This window comes from Temnothorax americanus, unplaced genomic scaffold (assembly GCF_048541705.1).
Source record: "Temnothorax americanus isolate GAGA-0224 unplaced genomic scaffold, ASM4854170v1 Scaffold7, whole genome shotgun sequence".
NCBI classification, from domain to species: Eukaryota; Metazoa; Arthropoda; class Insecta; order Hymenoptera; family Formicidae; genus Temnothorax; species Temnothorax americanus.
This window is the reverse complement of record NW_027509792.1, coordinates 2,518,517-2,545,006: the sequence shown is the minus strand read 5'-3', so window position 1 is coordinate 2,545,006 and position 26,490 is coordinate 2,518,517. Positions and strand designations below refer to the sequence as shown.

The 26,490-nt window shown below is 34.1% G+C and overlaps 2 protein-coding genes across 17 annotated transcripts in view; one reads left to right on the top strand and one right to left on the bottom strand.

The window, feature by feature from the left end:
• Nucleotides 1-23,038, bottom strand: part of LOC143906328 (uncharacterized) — a 30,840-nt gene extending 7,802 nt beyond the window's left edge. Inside the window, exons 1-4 of one of the 15 annotated variants that reach the window (XM_077422376.1) lie at nucleotides 22,836-23,038; nucleotides 20,501-20,999; nucleotides 6,090-6,295; nucleotides 709-873 (exon numbers count right to left, since the gene is read on the bottom strand). In XM_077422376.1, the coding sequence (XP_077278502.1) occupies nucleotides 709-873; nucleotides 6,090-6,295; nucleotides 20,501-20,582 (453 nt within the window). In that variant the 5' untranslated portion in view covers nucleotides 20,583-20,999; nucleotides 22,836-23,038. Of the gene's footprint in view, nucleotides 1-708; nucleotides 874-6,089; nucleotides 8,592-8,651; nucleotides 8,790-9,469; nucleotides 9,563-10,614; nucleotides 10,852-11,710; nucleotides 13,503-20,500; nucleotides 21,000-22,835 lie in introns of those variants that run through there. The other 14 variants (XM_077422362.1, XM_077422363.1, XM_077422367.1 and 11 more) reach the window with 14 other exon arrangements.
• The window catches only part of LOC143906326 (gamma-aminobutyric acid receptor subunit alpha-1), a 123,103-nt gene that overhangs the window by 4,295 nt on the left and 92,318 nt on the right, over nucleotides 1-26,490 (top strand). The window lies entirely within an intron of this gene.

Below are 26,490 nucleotides of genomic sequence, written 5' to 3'. Positions count from 1 at the left end.
CGAGCAGCCCTTAAAATTTACCGTATATGTACCACATAAAAAAACCGCTTAAGAAAGGAATAATCGTTTAATTCCTTTGATTTATGTCTGCAATTTCTTGTGATATTTAATATCAATTTACTCATAATGCAAAACTTCAAGAGACTATTTTAAAAGTTAAAAGAATAAAATTGTAAAATTGTGAGAGTCGCAAGTGGTGTGCCATATTCAAAGTCACAATGACTCATTGGCACGGTACGGATCTTATAGTGGAGAAAATGGACAGTTTAATTTTCTTCACAGTTTACACTTGCGACTTTCACAATTTTACAATTTTACTCTTTTGACGCATCTAACATCGTGGCGTTCGCACGATGTATAGCTTGGACACAACGTCTGGCGACGCATGATGTATTGTTGCGTATTTAATTATAAGTATAATATCTCACTTGAGAAGGACCAAATTGGGGTCGAAACGTTGTGAGGCAGAATAAATGGGAAATGGCCAGTTGGGTCGCTTAATTTTGAATTTTATTTTTATCTACGTACTGACAAATTTATTTATTTATTCCATTATTTTTAATTAGTAAATTTTGATATCAAATTTCACAAAGAACAACGTGTCTACTTTCTATTAATTCTACAGTATTTCTGAAATATTTCCTTTTTTAAGAAACACGTATATATTTCGCGTTGAACAAAACCAAGGTAAATTTTTTATTAACTCACTGGTACACCAGCTGGTAAAAAGCGTTCGAGAGACGCGAGAGGTATAATAAAGCAGTCGCGGTCCAAAGTGGCCAACGAGATTGGTTCGCCTCGTGGCGGGCTGTTTCCGGAAACCACGAGAGGTGTGTAAGTACCGGAACCACGATTTCCGCTGAAGGATACCTGCTAGCGATAACACAATTAAAAAATTAATTAGATATAACTCTACTGTCATCCGCGTTTGAACGTCACATATCGTGAGAGACAGAATCAATCTCACATATCAATTTGTATACATTTTATTATCTCGTTATACTGATGGTATTAAGTTCCGAATAGAATGTGCGCAAGGTCGGTACGAACATCGGTAATTAAATGGGTGTATAAAACATTCGAAACATGCACGAAATGAAAACTTATCTTGGTTGTTTTATCGATTGTAATCCTAATTCCCTCTCCGTACGTTTATTTCAACGCGTTAAAAACATTTACGCTGTTTATTCCAAAATTAAATTTTTATTAAAGATATCTAAGAATATCTATATTTTACACCTTTATTTCTGCGATAATGACATGATTTCGTAAGATTATATCGATGTGAATAAATTAACGATGTTGTTTCTACAATATCAATTTTTCTTGAAAGAAAGACTTTTTTTCTCTATATAGTTACGTAAAAATATTTGCAAGATACGAAATAAATTATATTTTATACTCTAAATTATATTTTTTAACTGCTTTGTGCAGTCAAAAAATTTCATGTCGGTTTGTGGGATCGCAGATCACCGTTGGTGGATTAAAGATGAAAATGCTGGGAGACGTCCTAGTGTGTGCAACATGTGCACAGTAGATTCACGCACGATGGACATATCTAGCAAATTCGTTTATAGTAGTAATAGTAAAGATGTCAAGGTAGTACGTGCCCGAATAAAATGGAAATAGGCCGTGGGTATAGAACTATAGAACATGATAGCCGAGACGGTCGGCATGGTACGCGCTTCGCTTCTGACTCGACTTGTCTTTTACTACTTGCGCCAAAGTGCAGACTGCAGATAGTCATGATTGTAGTTCCGCTCGCGTTTTTTCCACGGAACTATTCCGTTTCACATAAAGTTTTATATAGGCGCGATTTCCGGACAACTTTACGGTTCACGTTCGAAGTTCAGTGCAGCTTACGGCGCGATTTACGTTGTATGTCAATTTTGCAAGTGCACCCGGCGTTAGCGATTGATCACACCGCTGCGGTCAATTTTTCATCCTGCGGCCGGCAGACATCGTCTTTTATAATGTAGAACCGAGTAGAATACGCAGAGAAGATAAATTTTAGAAATATAATATATATATATATATATATATATATAGTTTATCGTTTATTTCTTCTTATATAAAAAATAAACAGAATAAATCACTTTTACTTCGGCAGTCAAATAATAAACAACAATGGAAATATTAATCGACTCTACTATCGATTAATATTTCCATTGTTAAAAAATAAAACTTTAATTTTTGATATATATTATGTTCCCTTTAATATTAACTTCATTGAATTTATTTTGATCGTACAGTTAAATTTTTGCTATCACAAGAAAATTTTTCGTGTATTCCTATATGTACAGAAATGTGCATATTGTTAATTTAATAGATTACTGCAACAGTGCATGCATAAGAAATACTTGTGTATACGCATCGTTAATAGTGTGCGAAAGGCACATATGCGACGAAAAACTTCCACAATCGATAACAATTTGCATGCTGTTTAGTGTGTAAAAATAGTACGTCGCATAACGTTGTGGTAACTACAAGACTTCTGCTTGCATTGCGTTTGCACGCACGGTACGCAGCGACGTCTGTCTTAACACATAACTTTACTTTGATGATGATACTAAAGTAACAACCGAATAAAGTTTAATCATTCCTAGTTACAAACAAGCTGTCGACTCATGTATGCATTCTAGTGCGGTTTACTGTATAATACTATTTTACTCCAAACAGCTGTTAAACTCCGAATGTCTCATATATCATATCGTCGCGTACATATAGTATATTATTAAACTTCCGGATGGCGACTGTTTCACAATAACGTTTCCATCGGGAAATGTTTACTGCATTTCTTTCAATTCTCGACACGCTAAAGGTGCATACATCAGGTTCTACAGGTGCATATAAACAACATATAGTATAATGTCCGATATAATCAGACTTATGCAAATTTACCAATTATCAAGGGTATGCGTTATCGAAAGTATTTAACTTTCCAAAATATTTTTTCCGAAGATAATATATTCCTTAAGCTACAAATATAATTTAGTTCGCTAATTGTAAATTAAATTTATATTGTGACAGTCTAAATGAAATTGTATAGTCTTCCTGATTGCATTTCGCAATTTCATTATTAATTAAAATATTCATTATAATTACATTTTCTGTCTATTGAATATACTCATAATTTATAATTTATTTTGTTTTTGTAAAAAAGTCATTTGAAAAAGCATCTCTTTCTATTTTTATTTTATTTCTGTAAATCTACAATATTAAACTATAAATGTTTGGTTATTAATTTTAAGTAAACGGAAAATATTGAAATAGTTGGCAAATCATGCTTGTTTTTCATTTGTATATACCTTTAGAATGCTTCACATATGTAGTAGGGCAATTCGCACATGTGCTGACAATGTTTCCTGCATTAATTGAGACGTATTTTCTGCATTCACAAGCTCAATCAATACATAGAAAAGCGTGCCTACATGCGTGTTTTGATATTTAATTACGCTGCATTAGGTATACATGACATGACAGTAGATGTTCACGGTGCGCATCGCAAAGGTCACAGGTCACTGTACACGACACACTGCGGTCTTCGTTAGACTCAGTGAAAGCTGCAGCAATACTTCAATCGTGAATTTCCGCACCTACATCTCTCGTATACAGCACGTTTTTCGATCACGCGAGAAGTTTAGCAAGAGATTTATTATCAATTCTACGTATTGATGTCGTATTTCTTCAATACTTTTTATTGATATATTTCTAGGTTTAATTGCAATGATTGCAGTGCTGAGATAAATGTAACACAACATTTTTAAATGTTAGAATTAATAATAATATTTTTTTTTTTTTACAATTTTATGACAATTATCCAATGAATTATTATTGTTTTTCAATTTCATAATCAACCAGTTGAGAACATCGTTACATGAAACATTGTTATTTGTGTACTTTCCAGTCTGTTATATTAAAAGGGTTAAACACCCGTTAAATTCTCTTGTGAAATTCTATTTGCCGACCAAGCGATGTGATTGTGAGATTCATTGCATTGTAACGCGTCTGTGGCCCGAAAACGTCTTCTTTTGTATATGTAGAATACGATGCACTAAACGTTTACGAAGACATCTTGCGATAGAATGCGATACGGGTAGATTCTGGACAGGTTGATAGTACATAATAGATGCTAATTGTTGAACATTTGCGCCGTGGTGAATTTATGGCATGTCCCCGGATTCGCCACGATGCACAATAAGATAGTGACTTTGCGTGTCGTTTGAGCTCGCGTAGGTGCTACTTTATGTTTCCTCTTCTATAAACAGCTCCTCATTTCCTCCGTAACTTTGCTTTATTGCAAAATTTTTCGCTATCCGATGGCCCAATTTAAAGAATGGCGATATAACACTTGGTTCAATAACAACGACAATGGAAAACAATTAGTCTGTCAAGAAGCTCGAGATTTATTACAGTAATATCCGGTTAATTTCTTAGCTAATTTTTTTTTCTTAGGAAGTACTAAAATATAACTATTATAATTATTATTCTATAACAGAGAACGTATTATACTTAAGGTAGGCGTCTTGCTACGTGCTAGTCATGTGACTGTTTGTAGGTTTTCACGTTCAGAAATATATTTCAGGCAATTTTTGCTAAGGGAAAAATAATTTTATGAATTATGGTGTAAAATTTCATACGTGCCAAAGTATGTTACTTTTTCCAAATTAGGTGATTTTTCTCATTTGACTCCGTTTTGATCAGCTGATCATGCGAGTCGTCGAGAAAGGTTACAAGTGAGGTTACATCTCCCTTTCGATTGAATTTTGACAATTACTGAGAAAGGGTTTCAAAACGCATGACAGGGGTGTCAATTACTATCCAATTCGGCTAAGAAAGACGAGCCTCATAACCTGCAACTACAGTGATTAGCCAGCGGCTTGCCAAGTCTTCCCAACCTTACCTCGACCAAAAAATGTCTGCTCGATTACCACATTTTCACTAAAATAAACTAAAAAATTAGCAGCGAAATCTTCGGTAAACTATATATTTTATGGTTGCATCGGATTCTTCGAAATCTAATGTACAAAAAGCAATGTTTTTTCTCACTTCATCTAATCAAAAAATGCAAAAAATATGTGATTGAAACCGTGATAGAGCCTTCTTTTTCTGGCCGTCTGTATGAAGTAATGCAAAATTTGTGATTTTCGAGATCGATTTTCTAGAGTAAATAGTCGGTAAGGAGCCACAGAAAAAATCGACTGCAAAGCTGATCATATAATTTGATATAAAATCCAAAATCGAAAACTTTATCTAATACATGCCCTGACGAGACGACTACCTTAAGCTTATAATTAATTAATGCATCTACAAGTCACAAAATTATTTGCATGCCTAATATTTATGAAAAAATAACTTCTTTTAATCTATTCAGAAAGCGATATGAGTTGCAATATATATATATAAATCGAACGTTATTGAATATAGAATAATTGCTTTAAATTAAGCGGTAAATGTTTGCGTGAGTAATATTAAAGTGTTTTACTCTTATATAGATATAGTTTGGGAGTTTATTTCTTTCCTGGTTATAACCAACGAGTTATAACGATCAAACGAATAATCGCGGCAAACTCATTTGCAACATTTATCTCTTAGGTCGGATAATTTTAACGACGCGTCGCGAAGAGCAATACAAAGATCGTAGATTAATTTAGTTTCCACAGTTTTGATTGTTTGTGAAGGAAATGACTATAATTAGGGTTAAGTACTGGTTTATACAATGTTACTACAACAATTTTCCGTGCGTGACTCACTCATTACGAGATTAATGTGCTTGATAGTTTATTGGCGTGCCATTTTACATTGTACGCCGTAACCGTAAATTTATTATTATGTAACAAGTTTTTCGCTAAATTAACATCAGATAGATAAATTAAGATACCCTTCTCTCTTTTTTTTAAATGTTTTGTATATCTTACCATAGAAATAGCAAAAATAAATATTCAGAAGTAATACGTATTTAAATAAAGGGGATTCAGACGATATTAAATTAAGAAATATTATTAAAAACGTTGTGTTGAGCGTTAAAAAAAATTCGAGTTGTTTTTTTTATCTTTTCGAGTTTTGTCGCGGATTTTAATTGTACTCACCTGCCTGGATGCAGTCGGGGTTGGTGGGTCGGAAGGTTCCTTCTGCTGACCGATTTGATTTTGCTTCTTCCTAACCTGATTGCCGGTCTGGCCGCTTTGCGTGGACCCGCCGCCGCCCCATTTAATCACATGGGAGCCTGAGTTGCGACGCGGCGGTGGGCCCAGTCGCTCGCCCGACTCCTCGGGCGGCGAGCCGAGCGTTCCACCTGCGGGTGGCGACAGGAACAAGTGAGTACGAAAACCGTGTCCCTGGTGCTCGTGATCGCCCATCGATGGAAAGTATCCGAATTCCCGGCTGCGTCGTACGGGTCCACGCACACCGCTGACCACTGACTGGCCGCCGCGCGTCGCGCCGAAACGCGTCCCTATCTGGCCGAACGAGGCCCCGCTGGTCCCGTAAATGGTGGTGCTCAGGGCGGGCCGGACTTCCCCTAGTCCTCCTCCACTTGTTAGTCCGCCACCACCGAATCCCTTCTCCCCGAAGTTCTTGCGGAACATAAGATTCATGACTGACTTCTTAGTTCGCTGTCGGCGTATATCTCGTGGTGTGTATGTGTATTTTTGTTTCGGCTTTACTTTTACTCGACCATTCAATACGCTTGATCGATTCGACGGGTGCTCGAGCAGGATGCGCGTGGAGGAGAGGCAGTGGTGGTGGTGGCGGTGCGCGACGATCACAAAGGGATACGAGGGTATTTAATGTTTTTTTTTAGCCCTTTCCTAAATCTCGTTAAACGATTTCATGTTAGACTTTGCGGTTTCTTCGACAAGAGCTTTCTCTTTTCCTTTTTTTCCGCACGATTCCGGACACGTCGATAGTCTCGTTTAACTCATGGCGAAATGTACTACGAGTATAACGATCTTGACGCGTTACAAATGCCAACTTGGGCATATGATGTCGCGTTCGAGCACAGAAGAAACCGACGTGGTGGAATGTCGGACGACATTGGGGTCGGGGTTTTAAACCGCTCGTGCGATGGCACTGACAGTGAACCCCGGCAATGAATGGTCGGTGCACTTAACTTTTACCGACTTCCTGCTGCCGTGTAGTTCTAAAGCACTCACGTAGCTGATCTAGGTCGAACAAGAAGAATGGTAACGATCTTCTATCGCGCGCGGTCTTTTGGGCGAACTTCTCAGAGGATAATCAACATCTGACCCCAAAATACTAAGAATAAGTAAGATCTACGCATAACATGTGGACATATGTTAAAATTTATTTCAATATACGTTATATACGATAACGTTTTTAATTATTACTAGCATGCCCCGCCGGGTTTCGCCCCGGTATTAAGACACGCCCCGGTATGAATCTTTCCGATATTTTAATAGTTATTCTGCTATTCGGAGCGGAGACGAATCCAACAAATCAGAGATCATTAAAATCTGTCCAGCCGTTCTTGAGTTATAAATGGTGTAACTAACCCGACTTTGTTTTATATGTATAGATTTAAATAATAAATTTGAGTGTTTCAACGTTTTACTAAATACTTCTGCCAAATTGTGATGATATCAGCATTACGGTAAAAATAATATTGCGCAGCAGACTGTACCGATAAATTTTTATATTAGGAATTTTAATATGTAAAGAACAGCATGCGCACACAATTACTTATTATTGCGTGGCTTAAATAACTGAAAATAATGTTTCAGAAAGGAAGGCACTTCGTTTTTTATTTTTAATTCGGCTTGAAGTTTGAAAGGAATACTAGGAAGGAAATTGGAAAAATAAAAATAAAAAATAAGACATTGCATTGAAAAAAATGATTAAAGAATGAGAAAATAAAAAGGAAGATTATGCATATGCATAAAAAATAAAAAATCAATTAAAAAAGAAAAAAAAAATGAAAGCAAGATGTTGAATAAAGAAGATCAAACAAGTAGAATGAGTCAAGAAAAATTGTTGAAGAAGAAGAATTTGAAAGATGGAAAATGGAAAAGAACTTGTACAAGGAAGTTTAATTAAGAAAAAAGAAAAATGGACAAAGAAAGGATACCCATCTAAAGCATGAAATATGAAATATACACTAATTTAAGGCATGTATGAAATCTTTTAGTTTAAAATTTGCGTTTTGAAAATTGCTTCCTCTCTCAGAGGTTCACATATGTGAATACGGGATTTGGCTTTCCCCAGGTACCCGAGCTACTCAATGCCTGCAGTACAACCTGGCCATCTTAAATTCACTTTGAAAAGAAAGTTTGCTCATGCGTATATCTTTCACAACTTGATAGACTTGATAAAATCATAATGAAAAGTCCATTAATTAAACCGAAATCATCGAACGAAACCAACGATAATTTTAACATGCAAGGCAGTTGCGCACACTTAAATTCTTTTTATATCCTTCCTGTTCGATACATTCCAAATAGCGATATCAAGCTCGTATTATCACTTTCTTGCGATTGTTAGATCCATTCACTTGATAATATTATTTTTAATGTTTAACAGCATTAGATATATTTTTTTGCTTGAATTAAAAATATTGGGTTGGCCAATAAGTCCGTGCGGTTATTTATAAGTAACATTTATAAGTAAAAAACCGCACGGACTTATTGGCCAACCTATTAATTCACACAATTTAATATTTAACAGTCTATACATTTTACAGTTAAACTTATTTTAGTTTAAAATTGTTAAATATGCTTGACGATTTTCACTTTTTTATTTTGAATTAAATTTGCGAAGATAAGAAGTTTAAGTTGACCGCAAAGAGTTAACGCACAACGTCGGATTAAAAGTGGCACGAGTAACGCGCGCGTCAACTAACGTTCGCCTCTTCGTGGGAGAACTGTCTCGTCGTAGGGAATGCACGAGCTTTAATAGCCAGTCTTTCGATTGATTTAAAGTAGACTGCTTTGTCACGGTAGCGGCACAGATATATATGTATATGTATAGGTGCATGAAAACAAGAGATCGCTACGATTCAGTTTAATACTCGGTATTTTATTTGATAATGACAAAAGTAAGGGGGTTGCAATTTACATTGACTCGTAGTTCTCGAATATTTTTAGAACAAATTGGCTGTACTGGCCAACAAGATTTCCTACAATCGTCTGATGAATAAAATCTTATCATCTGAAAATACCAACTGTTATTCTTAAACTAATATTAACGATGCGTTATCCTTAACAGTAAACTAAGAATTGTTATAACATTTTAATGGAAATAATTTTTCTAACGAATCTTGCTGCAACATTATTTTTACAATACTTTAATTTTAATAGTGTTTTTTTAAAGCTTACAAAAAGTATTTAGTAAAACATTTAATTCAATATTCAAAGTTTGTGGCGTATGTTTCGATCTGATTCCAGTAACACACATGTGCCTTATCGATCGATTTTACTATTCTAGTATTCTAGGGTCAATTTTTCGGTATTACTTGGAAACGAAATAAAGTTTTTGCAGCAACTTTCCCTTTAAACGCGCGTGCCTGATCGCTATGTACGTCAATTAGTTAACAAGGTAAATGTCTCTTACTATTTCATTTGATCTATAACTAGTAAGAGGTACATGACCGTGAGTTTATATTAGTATTGAACTTAAAGTAAGATTATTCTATTGCTTATATAAAACATCGCGATAAACGTATACGTCTTAAAAAATGTTAGAAAATCTAAATGGGAAAGGTTTTCTAATAAATTTCGCTACAGCATTATTTTTATATTTATTTAATTCTAATAATATGTGTGTTAAAACATTTCAAAACATTAAAAATTAGAAACGTATAAGACAAAAAAAATGAAGCATAAAAAAATTTGAAATTATTGACATATATTTTTAATTTAATACATTCTAATATGTAAATTGTGCGTGCAATTTATTAATTTTTAATATTCTAAAATTGAATGTACGAGTTGTTGTAAAAGTATCTATATTTCGTTCCTTTAAACGTTTAAAGCAAACAAAAATGCTAAAGCGATAAGTTAATTACCTAAACATTTTAGTTACTAATTACGTATAATACGAGAAAAACAAATCGCGCGAATGCTGCAATACTGTGGCAATGAAATACTGAAATTTATCTCGCTGGCTTCTACAAAATCCCCTGATCTCGTTCTACTATCGAGTCACGTACTGTGAAGAAAATTCAACGTTTTTTGGTTGTAAAGCAAGTGCCGAGATCGAGATTTATCTCTGGATTTTCACTAGAACGCGTATGCTGTATCAAGTACTGTCATAATGTGTGTGTGTGGTTGTAAAAATATATATAAAACTATCATAAGTATACTTATAACGTATAATAATTGTTTTAATCATTATTCATCATAATAATTGTTAATTAAATTTTAACTATTTTATTACTCGAAATATTAATCACGTTTCAATTACAATTATTCTACTCATCATATATTCCAAAGCCAAGTTTACTTAAATTAATTCAATTAAATCACTCTTTTATTTTATTTAATATTTTTGAATATATATATATATATATATATATATATATATATATAACATTAAATCATAAATCGAATTTTTTCTCTTAATTTTTATTATTTTAGTCAACATGTATCTTAGCCTTACCAATTAGTCATTTTAACAACTGCATTTTTAATACAACCGTGTAATTTCGATCGATTATTCTGGTTCCATCATGACTTTTATTTTTTTTTATACAATAGTACAAAAATAGGTACGATATTGATTTTTTTACTTCCTCGGAGAACAGAACTTTGCACTTGAAATTCACGAATATTTTTTTATGAAATCTCGATCGTTACATTAACCGATCTCGACCGATCTTGAAAGTCTACGACTATACTGAAAGAAGCAGTCGGTCAAACTCCATGCAAATTTCAAAGTTTTACACGAGGGAGACAAGCGAGTAGCTGTTTCCGCGATAATATGTGAGCGTACATGGACAAGGACGAGACGGTCGTCTATCATCGCTGTTGGAATATACCATTACGAGCGAGACAACACCGACATAAAACTCACAGTTGATTAAAAGCCATAATTATACATGGAAAACAATCGGAGAAGCTCCATGAATATTTTTTATAATATATGAGGACACAATTTATGACAAACGAATGCACTATTATAGGACGAGAACGAAAGCGGGGAAATGAATAAAAGTAATCGATGGATGATTCATAGTTAATCAAATATTCATATTGCAGTAAACGTTCCAACATTAAATCGCCGCGATACGAATGAAAAATATTGATTCGTCGAGCGTAAAAAAAACTATAAAGTTATTATATAAAAAATATACTTTAAGGATATATGTATAATGAGAAGTTATAAATTGTGACAAAAGCGGACGCGTTACTTTAATTTGTCGAACGTTTGATTGAACAAGTTTTATCAATTTGTGATAGAAGGTTATCTTGTGCATAAACTGCATTATACCGCAATTATGAAACACGGTGTTATTGGTATCAAAGAGCGAATACTCGGAATGTTTACTTTGCTTCTGTAGATCGATACTGTATTGAAATATTCACAAGGAACTTGATTGTGGCGTGAGTGCACAACCGCGCGTCACAAGGATAAAGCATGGAATAATAGAAAATGACGATTGTTAAAAACTTTTTTCTATTTATGGTTCCAACATTGATGACTGCAGCGTTCGCCCGAAGAGTTTATACTCCGTGTGTCGCACAATTTTACGTACGTAATTCGTTTCGCTATGTAAAAGCAAATGATATCATTCGTATCGGATATATTCACTGGCATTAAATTTCACGTTTACTTGATTTGTCGGAGACAAGCGAAAAAAAAAACAAAGTCACGATAGGGAGTATAGAAGCATTTATGAAACATGCGTTTCGTGCAGTCGATCGATTTCGTATTGTAATATTCACACTACACGCGATTGACGGCGAAGTTCGGATTCGGGCGTCTCTGCGGTGACGCAAACGAATGGCTTATCGGTCACACCGTGACATTTGAATCGTACTCCTGATTTCGTACTCCTGAGTACCAGTGGAACGTCGCGTAAGCGGATGATATTTTTATGCGAGAGAGCTTTAGTTCGAAAATTCCAAACTTTAAAGCAAAGGTATATTTTCATCTTGCGATTCGACAAGTTAGTACCGTATGCTAATTGCGATCTTGCAATTTTGTTAACGTTCGATTAGTACCGCGCGAAAAATCCAAGGTAACATTGGTAACTGAAATAGTGAGATGATAAAGGATGATCGGTATCGCGTGTGTACTCACGGAACACGTGTTCCGCGCGGTAGATCGATAGCACGTTGAAATATTCACACGCGCGACACGGACCCACGCACTCTATCGCGACAGGTGGATTCACGGGGTGACAGGATGACAGCGCGTATAATGGTACACCGATATACATTGCGCGGGATGAAAGAGGAAGGCTTTTTCTACGACAACGCGACGGGAGATTTGAGAGCGGAGCACAGAGACACTCACGACACACACGTGTTTTACACGCGGTAAAGATCGATACTCTGTATTGAAATATTCACTGTGTAACGCGATGTGTGCCGCGACGGTGATACGTCAAGGTCCCTCCACGAAGGTTATTATCTCGTCCGGACTTGTGCTTGATCCAGACATGCGATGCCGCGCGATGCCAGGTCGATGGCGCAATGCCTGTGCGATGGATCGAGGGTGCGTACAGGGTGCGTTCTGAAGACGTGCACTCGCAACGTTGACCCAGGTGAAAGCGCGATCTTTGCGCGAAGGAGAGATAGAGAGAAAGGACGAGCGAGAAGTGGCAGAACGAGACTCGCTTCGGCGGCGCACTCTTGGTGAACGACACCCTCGCACTGAAACGTACACGAGGCGTCGCGACGCTCCCCAGGGTCGTGGAAACCGCGGCCCCCCGCGACGCGCCACAACTTAGAGACACGTGGGAGTCGCTACGCGATGCCTGCCTAATTCACGATTCGCGAAGTAATTATTCTCGTGTGTGTGCAGTTTCGATATTATCTCTTTGTTGTTGGAGAAACAACTAAGCTATTGCGCGTCGTCGCGTTTGGCGAGCATGCAGCATTAGCGACGATAACATCTATTTTAGAAGTGCTTTGGCGCAGACAGGAACTTTTAAATGTTCGCGACCGAATTAGAAATGAATTTTTGTCTTAATAATCATATAATACGAAGAGACGCCGTCATATCCACTTTTGAAGGAAATATTATGAACGTGAATGAGGATATACTCATTTTTGGCAACTTTTCTGGCTTAAAATTAGAGCTTACGCTTGCTCTCGTAATGATAAAAAAATAAAAAAAAAGAAATTTATATTAATGTTTTTATCGATTTGTGCATCTTTATACGTTTTATTTAAATATTATAATGAACCACTGTACAAACAGTGTAAAAGAAATTTTTTTATATAATGACTGCAATATCATCTGATAAAAAGGAGGGCGAGTATGTGGAGAACAGAATAAAGGACCGTCATGAATCTTCACTAAATTAGACTCCGAAGAACGAAAACGCGATTTTAGATTCACTAACGTGTAGACGTTTCTTATCACGCTCGTAAAATTACTGATCAGCAGATAATGTTGAGATTGTAAATATATTTGAATTACTTTTCAAAGATATATCTCTCGCATTTTCTTCTGACCAACTTGAAACCTTTCGACAAAATTCTGTATTCTTTATCTAGGTGATTTTGAATACAAAAAATATTTAAAGCTACTTATAATATTGTCAACGCGTTTAATTCATTTTTAACATGTGAATTTCCGAATAAAATAAGGATTGATAATATATGATTAATCCGTTAAAAGTAGATAATGTGAAAATCTTTATTTAAGTATCAGTCAATTTACAGTATTTGACATCTTATGTGAACAATGACGAATTAAACGTGCGACTATGTGTTTATCTGCTGATTCTTCATATATGAACGCATTGCTCTAAATACCTATATTATTAATTATAGCACTAATTACAGAAATGTGACATATTGTGATTATCTGCGAAACAACATGATCAGGCTACTAAAATACTATGGTTAAAAAGAAATTATCGTTATAAATAGAAATATCAAATTCTTCTGCATATTACGGAACTCTCTCATTAATGTCATTGTTTCAATTCTATAAAGCCCATGAGTTGAAATGAATAAAAGTATTCGCAGTATTCGTATAGTAGTGCTCGCGGAATACAAAATAGCTTGCTGTGTACCTTCACAAGACAAGTAAAGGAACCAAGCAAATGCAGTGTGTTGCCTTAACAGAGTATCGCTTTTTACTAGATTCTATAAAATAAGGAGAATTATATATATGTTATTTGCGACATATTAATTGTAAGTGAGATATTAAATCATATCATTAGATAACTAAAACGGTAATTAAAATGTAATTATTTTATCATTATTATCCAAGTATTAAATTATTATTCAAAATTTATTATTATCCAAATATTAAATTACTAATCAAAATTCATTATTATCCAACTATTAAATTAAGATTTCATGACTAAAATGGTATAATTATTATTTAATTATTAAGGTGATCAAAAATATTTTGTATAAAAAACGAATATTATATGAAGCTGTTCGATAATGATGGTATCTTTTTTGCATTACATTATCGACAAACGTAACATTCGCGAGTGACGAATTCTAGTCACGGATCTAGCGGCGAAGTTTTCTATTTTTTACCACGAAATTGGTAGTTTTCTGACGTCGTTCGTCGTTCTCTGTCTGCCAAGAATTACATAGTTCGCAACTGACAGGCAAGGTATAAACTATTTTCTCTGAAAGATACGTCTTTCACGGGTCAATAGTTACAACGATGCGATGGTACAGTATGCATGTTCAGAGAAAGAAACGAAAGCAGAAAACGGCCGCCGTTGTTGCATTTCGAAGTGTTTTTATACTTCAAGTCACCGCGACTTGGAACGCTTTATCGTCTCAATAAGACGATTCACATTGTCATGTCTAAAAGTACTTCAATTTATCTATTTCAATTAGAGACATCGTCGTCTCTGCTTATTGTTTTATTCTATTTCTTATTGTATTATTTTGTTCGGATCTACTTGTGCTTCTATACTCAACTCACGCGGTTTGGCACAAGATTACAGAGTACCGTAGAATACTTCTGTAGGGACTTTAAATTTTGACAGACATAAATGACTCATAATTTTTAGGCGATTTGGCGTTTAACTTTTCGGTTTCGCGATTACCTCCCACGATCGAACTCTTTCGGGGAGACAAAATCTGCCGTTATACTCGTATTTACATTTACCCGCGACACAACTGTGTGTTTATACTTGGCATACGTTTGAAAACTAAAATTGCCGCAAGTATTAATAGCGAGACGGCGATACGTACTATACTATGAATATACCTCAAGGTGTTCGACGTGACAGACGGCTCGTGGTGGCGCAGATCGCTTCGACGCGCGCTTGGAAACCATCGATTTGAAAGTGTCGCGACGAGAAATCGATCGACCTCGATCAAGGGATTCACTGGAGTATGTCGCGCAATTCTATTTTGACACTTCGATGGTTCGCGAGGTATCTTTCGAGTTTCGACACTTTCTTTATGTGCTTTATATGAGACATTAGGTACCTCTGGAAGCATGGGGGTCTTCTATCGTATTTTTACAGAGCTCAGAATTTCCCTTTGTTCGATACATATCGGGTGATTGCGAAGTAAATTTTAGAAACATATTTTTTAATAATTTCTTTAGATAACTTTCAGTAAAAAAATTTTTAATGAAAACATAATAGAAAAAAATTCACATCTACAATATGCAAATTTGTAAAGAATGTTATATGATTATGAGCATTATACGATCTACAAACACTTGTACGATCTTTGTTGGAGAAAGTCTATGAATGAGAATGTAAATTCGAAATACTGCTGTATGCACGCGCTCGCTTTCCGGATTACGACATATTCAGAATTGCGAGTACAACATCGATTAAGTTGCATCAGCTTGCGTGCATTCTGTAACCTTGCATGAAAACCTGGCACCATCCTGTGACTTGCTATATCTGATGGAATAGCTAACATTTTTAGGCAATGCAATAGATATATTTTATAATACTTTGTGTAAAGAGCATCTCGTGCTTCCTTACATCGTAATTTTAAAATGCTTAAAAGCTGCTTTAATTAATTACTTCGTGCAAAGGCAATAAAATAGATCGAATCTATTACTTGATTGCGTCTTCTAGACAAATTTAACAATTATTATTATTCGTATACGAAATAGAGTTATAGTATAAATCTTTTATAACTAGCACTTCTTTAACTTTGAACTTAAAAAGATAAAAATTAGAAAAGATCCTTATATATTTAGTCTCAATTATTATACTTAAGAAATTATTTTGGCACCAGTAACGAAATTTAAACATCATATTTCTTTTAACTTATTCTGAGTTAAGTATTTTTATCGTTGCGGTGCTTTATCATAATTCACACTCACATTATTTAATTATGAAACCACCTGTGACATATTTGGCACTCTGTCCAATTCGTTTTTGTGTCAATTTGTTGGAGAGATATATGTAGATCCATAAATAATTCAGTTTGTTTTTGAGGAGATTTAATTTTATCAAACTTTTTTAGTATCACGGAAGGATGTACCATTTTTCATGTATATACGAATGTTATTTCATGTATGTACGAATATACCTATATTGAGTACAATGTTGATATGTTTCAAATAGTAAAGTCAAAACAGAAAGCAATATTCTTTAATCAAATACATCTTTTATTTCCGTAGATGCAAATAAGAAACATATATATAAAATGTACAGAATGTATAGAATTAGCCTTTATAAAAAAATGGAAATTTTATTACTTATTAAAAAATACATTTGTCATATTTTAACAAAATATGTTTTCCTATCATCTAGTTTTGCCTTTTTATTTTACAATGCAAATAATTAATAATGTATAAATTATTAGTAAAACAAACAATAGCAGAACTGTTACAGATCATGAATAATGCGAAGAATTAGCGCATTATTCACTTATAAATTATGGAACAGAGATTAAATATTGCCTTGTATAGTCAGTCTATTCAATCCAATAGTTATATATTATATAAAATATCCTTGATGATATTTTATATCGTCTCGCACGATCTGATTTGCGATCGACCACAAAATTTTACTCTGATCGATGTGAAAGCATTAGGCTAAAAAAACATCGCGCGTTTTTTAGTCTAATGCAGATTAGCAGATTTTAATTTAAATTCTGTGTCGCGACCTTCAAGCAAATTCGTCACGGCTAATACGCAATGTCGCGCGCTCTTTCAATTATATTCTATTTTCGTGTCTAGCTCAAAGGCGTTAATTTATTGGCTCTTGCGTAAAACAAGCCGAGTAAATTCCTTTATTCTCTAATTTTAACTATCAAATAATTTTTTGCTTTAAAAGTTGATTTTTAGATTTTTCGCATATTTACTCATAACTGATTACGTATAATAATATCAATTTTATTTTCTTTTGCTTGCTAGAAAAAATATATTTTAAGAAATTGTTTAAATATTTTGATTGAATTTTACACAATTATATTACTAAATGTAATATTTTAACATATAACAATTAAGGAGCAATTGGACGCGGCTAGACTGCAGCGCGATAATTTTGCATAAATACGTAAACCATCATTCTTCAGATCTTGGGGAATATATTGAAAATTTATGCATATAAAGAATATATCTCGGCGGTGAGCCCTGCGACTCTCACCGGTTTTACTGCAGATTTTGATTTTAAATGCATGCGCTTGAAACTTGGTTAATGTATGACAACATAAATCGAAGCGCGTTAGAAATACTGTTAACTGTTATTCTATGATTACAGCGTGCATACGATTTAGAAAGGAATACTTATTATATTGTGTAGTTTAAATATTTAAATTTGCAAGTAATTTAAATTATTAATAGTGTATATTGTTCATATATGAAACGTTTCGTTATGCTATGAAAGTTTCTATTGCCTTTTGCTTAAATTTGCGAACGGAACGTGAATATTATATGCAAGCCGCAGGCTTCACCCATCCCATGGCAGTCATTATCTGTTTCACTAAATTACTATTTAGGCTATTCGCCAATCTATTTAATATCCTATCAGGATTGTGTGTGTGTGTGTGTGTGTGTTCTAACTAAACGCTATTTAGATGCAAGGATCTAATATAATTGTCATACACATTGATTAACACATATAATATATATTTTGAAAAGAATTTTAATACAACTTAATTGCATGATAATATTAATTAATATTATTGAATATGCAGGAGGGTAATATTGGTGACACGATAGTAATTAGGTAATATTAATCACTATAATGCCATTATAAATTCGCGAATGCTAATTAGACTGTACTTGCATCTAACCGAAGTTTTTCATTCACGGACGACATGTGTCGACAAAACCAGCTGAGGTTCACTCGCGAAATTCACGTGTCTACATGTCGAGGGTAAACGCGTCGCACCTGACGAGGTGCGATAATATATTTGCATATAAAAAGCTCTGGGGATCACGGGGCATTATTTAGCCCCATTTTATGACAGAGCCGTCAACACATTTTGAGTTTTATGCTATCCGCCACCGCGATATTGTAACACAATTTGGAAATAGCGCGAACCGTCGAGTTCCAAGGTTTTGAAGGAATTAGAACTTTAATGTGGGAATGGAAAATAATATAACATTAGAACTTACCAATTAGTGATCTGCTATATCAGCAATATGAGCATTTATCATGTATTTTAAATAAATTGTGTAATACAGAAATAAAAAATATTAATAATGATTATATAACACGTTACGTAATATAACAATTAAAATTATTGATGTTATCGCAGCCTTATTTAATGAAACTAAAGAGTCTGAAGTTCTGAGACCGTTATCCTATCCTTAATAATATCAAATTGAATATTTATTTAAAAATTTTTATTAGTACATCAGGAATAATTTTTTTTCTAAAAAGACTATATTATCTATACCATTATTTTACAAAAATGAAATCAAATTTGTTTATTTGAAGCTAATTAGGTACTCTGTTTCTTTAGTAATCATTTCTGAAAATAATGTTTGGATAATTGTAACAAAGATTAAGAGTTTATCGCTTGTGTCGTTCCCCATTACAGTACAACATCGCAAACAGAAAGAATAATTAATCTAGGAGCACGTGCGGTACTCTGGTTAAAGCGTTTTATTCTACAGAATGCTATAAATCTTATCGCGCGAAAAATACGCGTGAAATTCAAGAGTGCGATTTTAGTAGAAATTATGTAGTACAGTTGTGTGGGAGGAAAAATGAGGAATACTAATGTTCAACCAACATATCCAAACATACACAAAATTCAAGACTTGGCAAAACATATAACTCTGTCCTTTGTAAAATATGATGTTTAATTTCCCAATTTTGAAACACTGTACAATACGCGACTATTAAGAGACTATTAAGAAATAGAATAAATGTGGGATATCTTTTTAATGAGTTTCTCTTGCGCTATTATATATAGCTTTTGGAAGGAAGAACAAAAACCACTATAAAACATTGCCTCAATTATAAAAATCAAAAAGCATTGCGAGCACATTTATTAATTTAAAATTCATAGATATACACAATAATAATGGATAAAGTACATATTGAATACATATTGAAATTTATTTTTATGGCCGCTTGATGACAAATTAATTATTGTAATATAAACATCGAGAGATTCGTTATAGCTGATGAAGCTTTTTCAATTGTTTGCGTACGAACAGCTGATTCGCTCTTAAGTAAAGCTGACTGGCTGTAAACCTAATGATTTGCGTTAAACGCTTATTGTTGTGTATTGTTTGTAGTAAATTATTTATCTCTTTTATCATATTTTTGTTAACCACATCTATTTGGTGATCTAATTTTATACATAGGTGATCGCCCTCACATAATTCGTTCAATATCGTGCAAAAATTGCTACTATTTTTATTTTGTATATCTTTATCGAAGTGCTTTTTATAGTCACCCATTAGTACGCGATATTTTAAAGTTGCTTTGCAACTCGGAACTATATCGAGTCATGTCGCCCTGTATATCGAATCTCACAGGAACTACATCGAAGATCGATCACGAGCACCTGCTTTTAGTTTAACGCTAATCATTATTGATTGCACTATGTAATTAAATAGGTTATTGCATCCACTCAATTATAAGAAAAAAGCATCACACAGCTTTGTATGTATATAGAGAGACAAAAAAATAAGAATAGAATTAAAGAAATATGAAAATCTTACAGTATCTTTATATGATAAAAAATATCTCCAAAACTATTTAAAGAGATTTCTCAAAATTTCTAAAATTATATACAGAACTGATCACACAAAGCTCATTTAATACTTGATACTATTACAGTACATTATTATTTTTATATAAAGCACCTATCTGTACAAAGCAAAAAAATGTATTAGAGAATGAAAGAGAAAAATGGGAAGATAAAAAACTAAACGATATCGGTTATAGAATAGAACTTACCCGTGTCGTATAATGGACACGGCATATAGCCACATCGTTGTTCGGGATATACAACGGACTTATTCTTCTGTCCGCTGGTCATCGTGGCGAATTTGGTCACGTATTGCAGGACTTTGTCATAGAAGAGCAGGAAGGTGGTGCGAATTATCGTTAACGAAGGTTTTAAACACACTGGCCTTTAGATGTCTCTAAGGAGCTACTTATCACCGTCGACAGGTAGCAGGACGATTACCCGGAGGTGGTCAGGGATGACTGTATCCTGCGACGATTGTCCACGGCGGGCTGCATCGGCCGAGACACACCAGCGAATTGACTAATTATCACTGGGCACCGTTCCGGTGCCAATTATAAATGCCACCCCTCTGGTTAAAACCGAGTGAACACGTTGTCCGCTTAATTAGCGCGCTGAAATAATTGGCTGATGTTGCTTCCTTTCTTATTCGTTCTTGTTTGCGTTCCGCCGCTTTCCATCACCAAATAAAGGTTTTACTGTATCTGTCTTGTGTGAGAAATGCACAGATATTTTGTCGAGTGACTGCATTTGCTCTTTAATTAATTAAAGCGTGATATACAATAATTAAGAAACTTGAAATTCTTTAGAAAAAATTACGGAACTTTGCAAATCTGAAATGAATATAATTCACATAATAATGAACAAAGTTCAATTACAAACATTTTTCTATTTTTCTAAAAAGTATCAATTAATTTATAGTTATAATATACTGTCTGGCTCACGTTTGAATCGAAAGGTCCGATGCACGTTTGATTTAATTAATTTGTCTAAAAATTCGAAGGTTAGTCTAAATTTTTTTAACTTCATGATTAATTTTTTTTGGAATTTTTAAAGAAAAATGAATTAGACTCGAGATTATATATATATATAGACTATTATTATTACTTTTTGATTGAAAATTGATTTATTGTAAGATTTTCTTTTTTGTAAGTAATTAGATTTTCATGCCATTTATATTATGAAAAAAACAATTTATGAAATTTTTTTAAAATATTTGGTACAAAGTTGTTTAAGAGCACTCAATTATAAAATAACTGACTCGACTCGTTTTGAAGTCGATAGAACGAAACCGATAAGCACAATTCGTTACACTCTTTTTCCTCATGGAAAATGTGAAACACAAATTGGATATAAGATAACTGTTATCTGAAAACTATAAAAGTAATTGCATGAAATTGGTGGTTTTCAGGAATCGCAGTATACGAGCGATACTCGACTCAAGAAGTTTCTTATACAGAAGATATCTTTAGTCGATATGTGTTAGGAACTCTATCATACTATTCGCCATCTCACACAAAAATATTTCTTACATTAAGTTATTTTATTATTTCTATTGCTAATCTGTATATCTGATTAAGCGCAATTAAGAAATAAATTTAATAGATACAATATTGATAAATATACAAATGTGAATAATAAATTTGCAATCTAGTAGATTGTCATAGATATTTTTGACAGAAGCTAAGATCAGTGCTGATGGGGCTAAAATGTCATTACGTTACGTTTTGTGCATACAATACACATTTCACATGTCTGTATCAATATTGATATTGTAATTGATATTAATGCAGTCGCATCTATCTCAATTACTTGATTTTCCTGTTGGCATAGTGAGCAATTTAATCGTGATTTGCAGGATATTAGTATAAATGCGGCACATATTTTCTTAATAGAAAAAAAAAAATCAAAATCTGTTATGATTATTTGTCATGATGATCTAAGACAATTTGTTTTAATTTAAAACATTAATTTAAAAAATATTTGATTTGAATGAAAAATGTATAGTTGTATAGATATGTGCTATTCTATATTTTATGAATTAACATAACGACATCCTATACTTAAATTTTTTAGTCGACGAGGCTGCTTATTATCTTAAACAATGCACAGCACGTTATCATTTCATCTCTTTCGTGTTCTGGTATTTTTGCGAAATTCGTACCAGGAAAGTTCAGTTTCACGATTTAGTTAAATCAGAGAAATTTCATCCAGCTTCAAAGGCAGTCTTAAAATCTCTACGATCTTGCTTCTCTGTTTTGCTTAACTAGTTAACTAAATAAAAAAATAAAAAAAAATAAAAAAAAAAAACAACAACAACAAATATCTCTCTCTAGGAAAAGAATTCTGCGTTAACTTTTGTATATCTTGGATAACATTTTTTGTCAAAATATCGTAGAATTTTGGAAAAGAATTTTGTATTCTTTAAGAAAACTTAGACAGAACTAACTGCTAGGAGACTTCTATAGAGCTGATAAATTCTCGTGCGGATAAACGCCGCGAGAACACCTCTCTCTCTTGCTGGCATTTAATCTATAAATGTACCACGTGCTGGATTCGGCCGTTCGATTCGACGATTCCTTCTGGAGCAGCGCGGATATCTTCATCGACCGCTTTACCAAGAACACGAACACGAATATCTTTTTACATATATATTCTCGATCGTAAATCGTAACCGGCGTGCACGCGTGATCAACGTGCGTGCCAGTACATGCGGATAGATGCGCGGCGAACCGTACTGTGCACGCTCTGACTCTGTACTGGACCGCATGAGGTGAAATGGAGAAAGACAGGAGAGAGAGAGTGTGTGTGTATGTGTGTGCGCGCGCGAGACGGAGAGGTGCGAGAGCAACGAAAACGGATGTACAGGATGAAAAAGGGGGAGGAAAGCGAGGGAGGAACGCGGAAAACCGAAAGAGGAACAAAGAGCCGAAATGAAAGGAGAGAGCAGTTAATCGAAAGTAGAAGGAGAAATAGAGATAGAAAGAGGATAAGGGAATGGGAACGGGTGATGGGGGATGCTGTGGTTGCGGGGTGGAAAATCGCTCTGTCTCGCTCTAGCTCTGCCGCAGCGATGCGTCGCGGCGCGCATCGTACCCCTTTTCGAGCCCCGAGCGACTAACCACAACCACCACCTCGCCGTCTGGCCCTCTTCCCTCTTATCCGCAGCCGCGAGAGTGCCCCTACACCAACCACCCCTTATTCTATGTCGCAATGTATCCGCAGTCGGAAGCAGAAAACCCGGTGGTTTCGGACCGGCACCAAACGACTTCGCATGATCACAACTCTTTTCGTCACAACACTTTATCATTGTCATCGTTAAATGAATTTTCTTTTAGGATATTCTTTAAACTTTAATAACATAACATATAATTAGTCGAAATGTCTAATTTTGAACATAGTTTAAACTATTGTATTTAATTCAATAATTAATAGTTGAACGCAAAAGATAAAGTTTATTCTATTTTTAAAAACTAATAATTGTGTGTGTGATGATTGTACTAACTTTATGCATTTCTTGAAAAATTAAAGTATTATTTATGATTTTGAGAGTAATAGCTTTCGGTTTTAAAGTTAAATATAGAGAAAAGTTAATACACAATATATACCACTATGTCATGATGCTCTAGTAAAGACATATTCATGATACATATCGCCTTACATTATTCGAAAATACGTTATTTTGATGTTCGAGTCTAAAAGTATTTTCTAAGCAAGAAAGAATTACGGCTAAAAAAATTGATACGTTTACGTATTCGATGCATTAAATGCCAGAGGGAAAAATGCGATTTTGCCAACACAATTTGATTTGAAGCGACGCTAAATAGTTTTTAAAGTATTTTGTAAGTTGTTATTGCGAAAAGGGAGGAATGTAGAAAATAGTACAGACGACAAAAATTGAAAAATATACATAAATAAAGTAGGAAATAACGTGAATAAATAGATTTTTGTTTATATTATTAGTTATTGATTTCTTACTCTGCTGAAATAAAACAACATTTATGGCAAGAAAATGTTAATTCAAAATCCAGTTTGAGAAAAAAAATTGAGTAGAAGATTTAATTTTCTACTATTTTAATTAAATCTAAAGTAATATTTATTTAAAGATTATTGAGTTTTTTTGACATATGTAATCCATTTTTAATATGTTTTTATAAAATACGGAAAAAGTGAAAATTAAATAATTATGATTCTATTTTGTAATAAACTTTTATATTTTCTATTTAAATGTTTATTGGATTGAAAATTCCTTGAATATTACATATCGCGCATTCGAGAATGTAAAATTAAGAGAGAATGTGAAAGTTTAGCAAATTGGAAATTTTTTCAGAATATACATATGTTATTTATTACATAATACTACTCATAGAAAATGTATGGAACTTCTTACCTAAATTTATCTTTCGAAGTTTTTCTCTTGTCAGTTTGTTCAAATTGTAAAGCAAGAGTGTGAGATATCGTCGCAATTTCACAGAGATACTTCATGCAGTCGAAGTCAGCTTTTAGAATACGCACGTGGTAGAAAGTGAGCTTCTCTTAATGAAAGAAATAATTTATGTTCTTACTTGGAAAAATCTCTTGTTTTCGGAGTATATTTCGCATTCTAGCTCACAGTACCTACTTTAGATACTTTTCGCGTACTTTACTTGGATATTGGGAGATATAAACATAATGAAGTAAAAATGCTCCAGCGCTTCATTAAACTTTCATATTCACATTGACATGTTTATTGCGCGGATGTAATATAATTTACATAATTTTTTAAAGTTAAGCATCGATAAAGTTGAGGAAAATTAAAAGAGAAACAAATTTTATTTTATTTATTTATATTATCACAAGAAATATATATAATAAATAATTATACTCAATAAAAGCCACGTTGGCTCTTTGCACATCACATTTGTGTTAATTTAATGCAATCCCGAAATGAGGAACAAACGTTCGTTTCTTTTTTTGAAAGAGATATTGGAAACAATTTTCAAAATTGAACGAGCACTACTTATAATTGATACTTTTATCTACAAGAATGAAGGCAAGATTGAAGGCAAGTTAAAATGGGAAGGTCAGTGAGAACAGTGCACCACCAGCTTAAACGAACGGCAATAGTTTATGCTTGTCGCGCGTAGAAAAAGGGAAGAAACACTTTGTCGATATTGACGAAGGTACTACAGTCGGCGACCTCGTATAGTAGGAAGCGACGAACAAGATTATAGATACTGCGAGTGGCAATTCGCTTTTATGGCTGTTCACACGGCAGAATCCGTCTAAATTTCTTCTACTACCAATTCATTGAAGCCACACGATAAATTGTTAAAAAGGATAATCGGAGACAAAGAAAAAAAATTTAGAAAACATGGACAAAATAACGAGAGGATCAGAGGATGCCACATCGAGAAAATACTAAAAATATACTCCACGAGTTTTGTGATGAAAAATGTAAAAAGAACACGATAAAATTATTCATATGTGATGAAAAAAGTATAAAATTCATCAGAAATAGTGGAAGCGAACAAATTCAAGTTCATTTTCTTCTGTATTCTCGTACTTATCCAGCACTGCATCGCTTTTATTAAAACTTTTACTATTTTTCGTATCTTGTCTTGCACGGCAGCGAGTTTTCTTCTAAAAATATTGCGGCAGAAATACGCTAGCCGGGGTCTCGGCAAACATCGTAGTTCTATCATGTGCTTTATTCGGCATTCGGTTTTCTACACTCTACGGTAAATAGCACGGCACGCCAGTGCACTTTGCACATGTTGTGCCGTGAGAAAAACAATATTGCATTTCCGTATCACCTCGCTCTATCTGGTATGTCATGTATCCTGCGCACAACGCGACGTGTCATTTTGTTCGCGGTAAATATGTTTGTTCTCTGCGGCCACGTCGCGGCGTGATAATTCACGATTTTGCGCGTCGACGCGAATGATTCACATCCTCTCAGGAGACAGAACTCCGTGACTTTGATGCATTCACAAAGGCCTGACACTGGCATGTAGAGGACATTATCGTCGAGTTGATCTCGTATTTGTTTTAGATCGCGGCGCTTAAATACGATTTTACGTATTCAAACATTGAACTTTTGTAATTTGAGTAACAAAATACAATCCTCTCGATATTTTTGTTAAAAAAAATTGATTTTAAATCTTACACGATAAACAGGAACTATATTCTATTGTCTAACTACATATTTTTAAATTTC